This window comes from Gracilinanus agilis, unplaced genomic scaffold (genome assembly GCF_016433145.1).
Source record: "Gracilinanus agilis isolate LMUSP501 unplaced genomic scaffold, AgileGrace unplaced_scaffold60891, whole genome shotgun sequence".
Lineage (NCBI taxonomy): Eukaryota > Metazoa > Chordata > Mammalia > Didelphimorphia > Didelphidae > Gracilinanus > Gracilinanus agilis.
This window is the reverse complement of record NW_025396204.1, coordinates 4,171-8,569: the sequence shown is the minus strand read 5'-3', so window position 1 is coordinate 8,569 and position 4,399 is coordinate 4,171. Positions and strand designations below refer to the sequence as shown.

At 36.8% G+C, this 4,399-nt stretch overlaps 1 protein-coding gene across 1 annotated transcript; it reads right to left on the bottom strand.

The window, feature by feature from the left end:
• Positions 1–3,304: 3,304 nt before the first annotated feature.
• LOC123256557 (cytochrome c oxidase assembly protein COX11, mitochondrial-like) lies at positions 3,305–3,979 on the bottom strand (the record flags this gene model as incomplete). Its single annotated transcript, XM_044685149.1, has 1 exon — positions 3,305–3,979. A coding segment is annotated over one exon (675 nt), but the record flags the coding sequence as incomplete, so codon positions are not given.
• Between the last annotated feature and the right edge of the window lie 420 nt (positions 3,980–4,399).

Sequence of the window (4,399 nt, the reverse complement as noted above, 5' to 3'; positions counted from 1 at the left end):
GGGAATATTATTGGGAATGTAGACACTAAACAATAACTCTAGTCCAACTATCAATTATATGGAATTAGGTCTTAATCAATGATACCAGTGGAATTGTGCGTCGGCTAAGGGGGGCTAGAGGGAAGTGGGGGAGAGGGAAAGAACATGAAACATGTAAGTATGGGAAAATATTCAAAATAAAAATAAAAAAGGAAAGTAGGCATGCAAATAAGGATTACAGAATGGCTTCTGTTGTATTCACTGTCAGGACATTTGCAGGAGGGCAGAGATCATGGAAACTATTTGCAATCAGAAAATTCCATCTTTATTTACCTCTTGTAATAGAAAGATAGGCACATTGTACAACCTCCATCATCTAGAAATTAAAGGCAGCTGGTACTGAAGTGGTAAGAGATCAGAACCAGGAGTCAGAAAAGGAAATTTAATCCAACCTCAAAAAGATGATCCACAGTGCCCCTGGGCAAATTATTTCACCTCAGTATGCATTAACTATGAATTGACAATAAGACTATCAAACTACCAGGGATGTTGTGAAATTAAAGATAATTATGAACTCATTACCCAGTAGAGGACAAAGAGCATGAATTATGAAATGCTTTTTTCTTTTTTCCCTTCCTTTCCATTCCCATCATGTGGCCTGGGGTTTGATAGAAGAATGAAGGTGGAATGAGTATAAACTTGATAGAATAAATAAAATGAGGGGCTGGGTGCTTTACTTTTACACTTTAAAAAAAATTTTGATTCCCATATTGCTATGGACATAATCCACAGACCTTACTCACTATATGTCTACTTGTATATATCAAATATGCTTCTTGTAAAAACAAACATCTCAGAGGATTCATGTTTTTAATCCACTCTGCTATCTACTTCCATCTTATGGGTGAGTGCATCTCATTTATAATTGCAGTTATGATTATCATCTCTGTATTCCCCTTCACTTTGTTTTCCTCTTTTAATCCTACACTTTCTCCTTTCAATATCTGTCTACATGGTTCCCTTTCAATCACTTCCTCATTTCCCCTCACTTATATTATTTCCCTTCCTACCACCTGTGAAGATATAATTATCTTTCTTTGTCTATTTTGATGAAATCCATCAGCAACCTTTAACTCAATCAATCAAGAACTCAAAGCACTCCTACTTAACACTTAAGTAAGAGAGTTCACTAGTCAAAAACTCTCACCTCCAAAGGGGACTGCACAGCCCTGGGTAGGACAAGGCAAACTGAGAGATTGCAATTGAATATGTGAAGAAGGGGGAGAGACAGGAAATGATGTGGAAAAGGAGCATAAAAGAAGAGACCAGCATGGGCCTTGGACCATTCTTTTCCTGGCATTTGGAGTGATTGGTTCTGAAGATTCCTGCCTAGGCTTTGGAGGAGACTCTCTCCCTGGATCCTATGTCAGCCTGGTGGGTGAATGGCTCAGGCTGTAGAGGAGGCTGCTCTGGTGGACTTCTGGCTGAAGACTCTACAAGGAGATTGAGACCTGAGGAAGCCTCCAGCTGGGGTACTTAACTGGACTCACTTCACTAGAGAAGCTCTTAGGGCTGGTGGGCTTAAGAATCTGCCTTTTTATCTACATTTCCCACTTTCACTCTTTCTACCTCTTTGTAAATAAAAGCTGCTTATAAGTCATTTTCACTTAAGCTATATTTTAAAATTGGTAACCACAATATTACTTTATAACACTCTTCTTGAGTCAAAAACTCCAATTTTAATCCTTACAAACCATCCTTATTCTTCTACTTCTCTATAGCTCTTTAATCACTCTCCCTATTTCACCTCCCTCTTATTATTCCCCTCCTTCACTACCTTTCTTATTCTCCTTCTAGAGGTCTAGAGTTAAGATTCTATACTCCAATGAGTGTTGTTATTGCTGATGAGAATATTTTATTGATTGTCTGTCATCACCTTCATTGTCCCCTCCACTATAATAGTTTATATGTGTGTGTGTGTGTGTGTGTGTGTGTATATATATAAATAAAACATTGTCCCTTCCACTTTAAGTTTTTCTTCCCAGGCCTCTTTATTTGATATAATTTACCCCGTATTACTTCTCTTCTTTTTCTCTCAGTGCTATCCTCTTTTTCACCCCTTGATTTTTTCTGCATATCTACCTGAACGTTTTAGTACCACACGCTCAGTCTATGTATACTTCTAACTACTATGATGAGGAGAGCAATTTTTTTTAGTATTAAAAATAATTTAATATACAAGTTAATATTGTTTCTTCACAAAAGAGTTTTTGATGCCAAGAAAAAGCACATAGTACCATACATACAATCAGATGGTAAGTATCCAATTGTTTGGAGCCCTCACTATAAATATAATCTGGTAGAAATACTAATATACTCCATTTCCAATTTACAAGGGCATTATTTCTGTGCCAATTACCAAAAAATTGAAACACTTAAATATTGCAAATTTAAAACAGCAATTGAATTTTAGTGAGGAAAAAAACAATTTAAAGAGTTTGAAATTCAAATCCTATATTTGCTCTTTGCCCTGGAGTAGATTATAATCCTTTTGCTTCTATATACAGATATTTTATATATATAGAGTGACTTAACAAACTTTGTAAGGTTTTAGTAACTTAGCCTATAAATTAGCATAGGCAGCATGAGTCTAGGGAAAGTATCATGGAATAACACTTTTGCGAATGATTGACCAGACTTCTGTTTGAATAATGAAGTACATGCTATTTTTAAAAATTACTGACTACAGAAACAGATTTTTAAAAAATAGCAGCAAAATGCATTTCCAGATAACCATGATGGCATAATGGAAAGATCTGGCTAGTTGGAGACCTGGATGCTAGCCAATAACTAGCTGTATGTTAGGCAAATCATTTTATCTCTCTGGGCTCCAGCATCTTCATCTTTAACAGAAGACCTGAATGAGGTGATCTATTGGGACACCATTTTAGAGCAAAAAGCTTTTTTGGTATTTAAATGATCTTTAACAGATTATCAGTTCCATACTTGCATACTGATCTTTCTTTTTTTGATATACCACTCCAAAGGAAAAAATGATTTGAATGTTACCTTACAAATCTGCAAAGTTGTTTTTAGTCAAAATCTGCACCTGGGATTTTTTAGTAGTATCTCTATTTTTATAGCCTCATACAAGCTAAGAGATTTTAAAAGGTATTCATAAAAAAAAAGTTACTTATGATTCTGGTTTAAAATAAAAATGGTTTTCCCACTAATATTCCTCTTTCATCCTGAGAACATGATTTTCCAAAAATTATAAAATTGAGACAAAAAAATTAGAAAGCGCAAAGGAAAGAAATTTCTTATTTCAGTTATAACCTGGGACTGGTAATTTATGTCCTTCTTTTGCTTCAAAAAATGTGTAAGAGAGAGTGATCACATCAACTTTTGCCATTTTGGGATCTTCAGCAAATTCAGGATCAATGAAGAAAAATACTGGCATGTCTACTTCCTCTTGAGGATTAAGCCTTTGTTCTTCAAAACAGAAGCACTGTATTTTATTAAAATACTGTCCAGCTTCAAATGGCACAACATTATATGTAGAAATTCCAATTATTGATTTGTCAGTAGGATTCTTAGCTTTGTAAAATGCCAGTGCAGTCTCTCCTGGTACTACATATATGTCTGTTTGTTGAGGCTTAAAATTCCAGTGTAGACTTGCATGCACATCTGCATTGAAGGTGACTTTAATGATTCGGTCTTTAACAGGTACCATAGTCTCAATCTGGTCTGAAGCATGACCTGCTACAGGTGATCCACCAAGTTCTGTAGTCTGGCAGTACAGGCGGTAGAGGGGAACCGCAGCGTAAGACTCCATGGCTGCCGCGGCCACATACGTGAGGACGGTGCGGTTCCTCCGCCGCCACTCCTGCTCCTGTTCTCGAGTGAATGGATTCGTGCTCTTCGGCCTCCGCAGTGTTTGCCGCAGCTGAAGAGCGGCGCCCCGGGGGCCCCACCACCCCAAGCAGGCCCCCGAGGAGAGCAATTTTAAGAGTTACAAATACCATCTTTCCACTAGCCATAGAAACAATTTGACTTTATTAAGTCCTGTAAATATTCTCTTCATTATTTATCTTTTCATGCCTCTCTTGAATTTGGTATTGGGACATCAATTTTTCTCTTTCATGCTGCTCTTTTCATCAGGCATGCTTGGACATCCACTTTGTTATTAAATAATGATTTTTCTTCTTGATAGAATATAGTCAGTTTTGATGGGTGGAGGACTCATGGCTGTAAACCCCTTTTTCTTGCCTTCCAGAGGTTATATTTCAAACACTTAGATCTTTTCACGTAGAAGTTCCCAAATCCTATGTAATCAACACTGAGTCTCCATGATGTTTGAATTGTTTTTTTCTGGTTTAGTAGTACTTTCTCCTTAGCATGGGATTTCTTCAATTTAGCT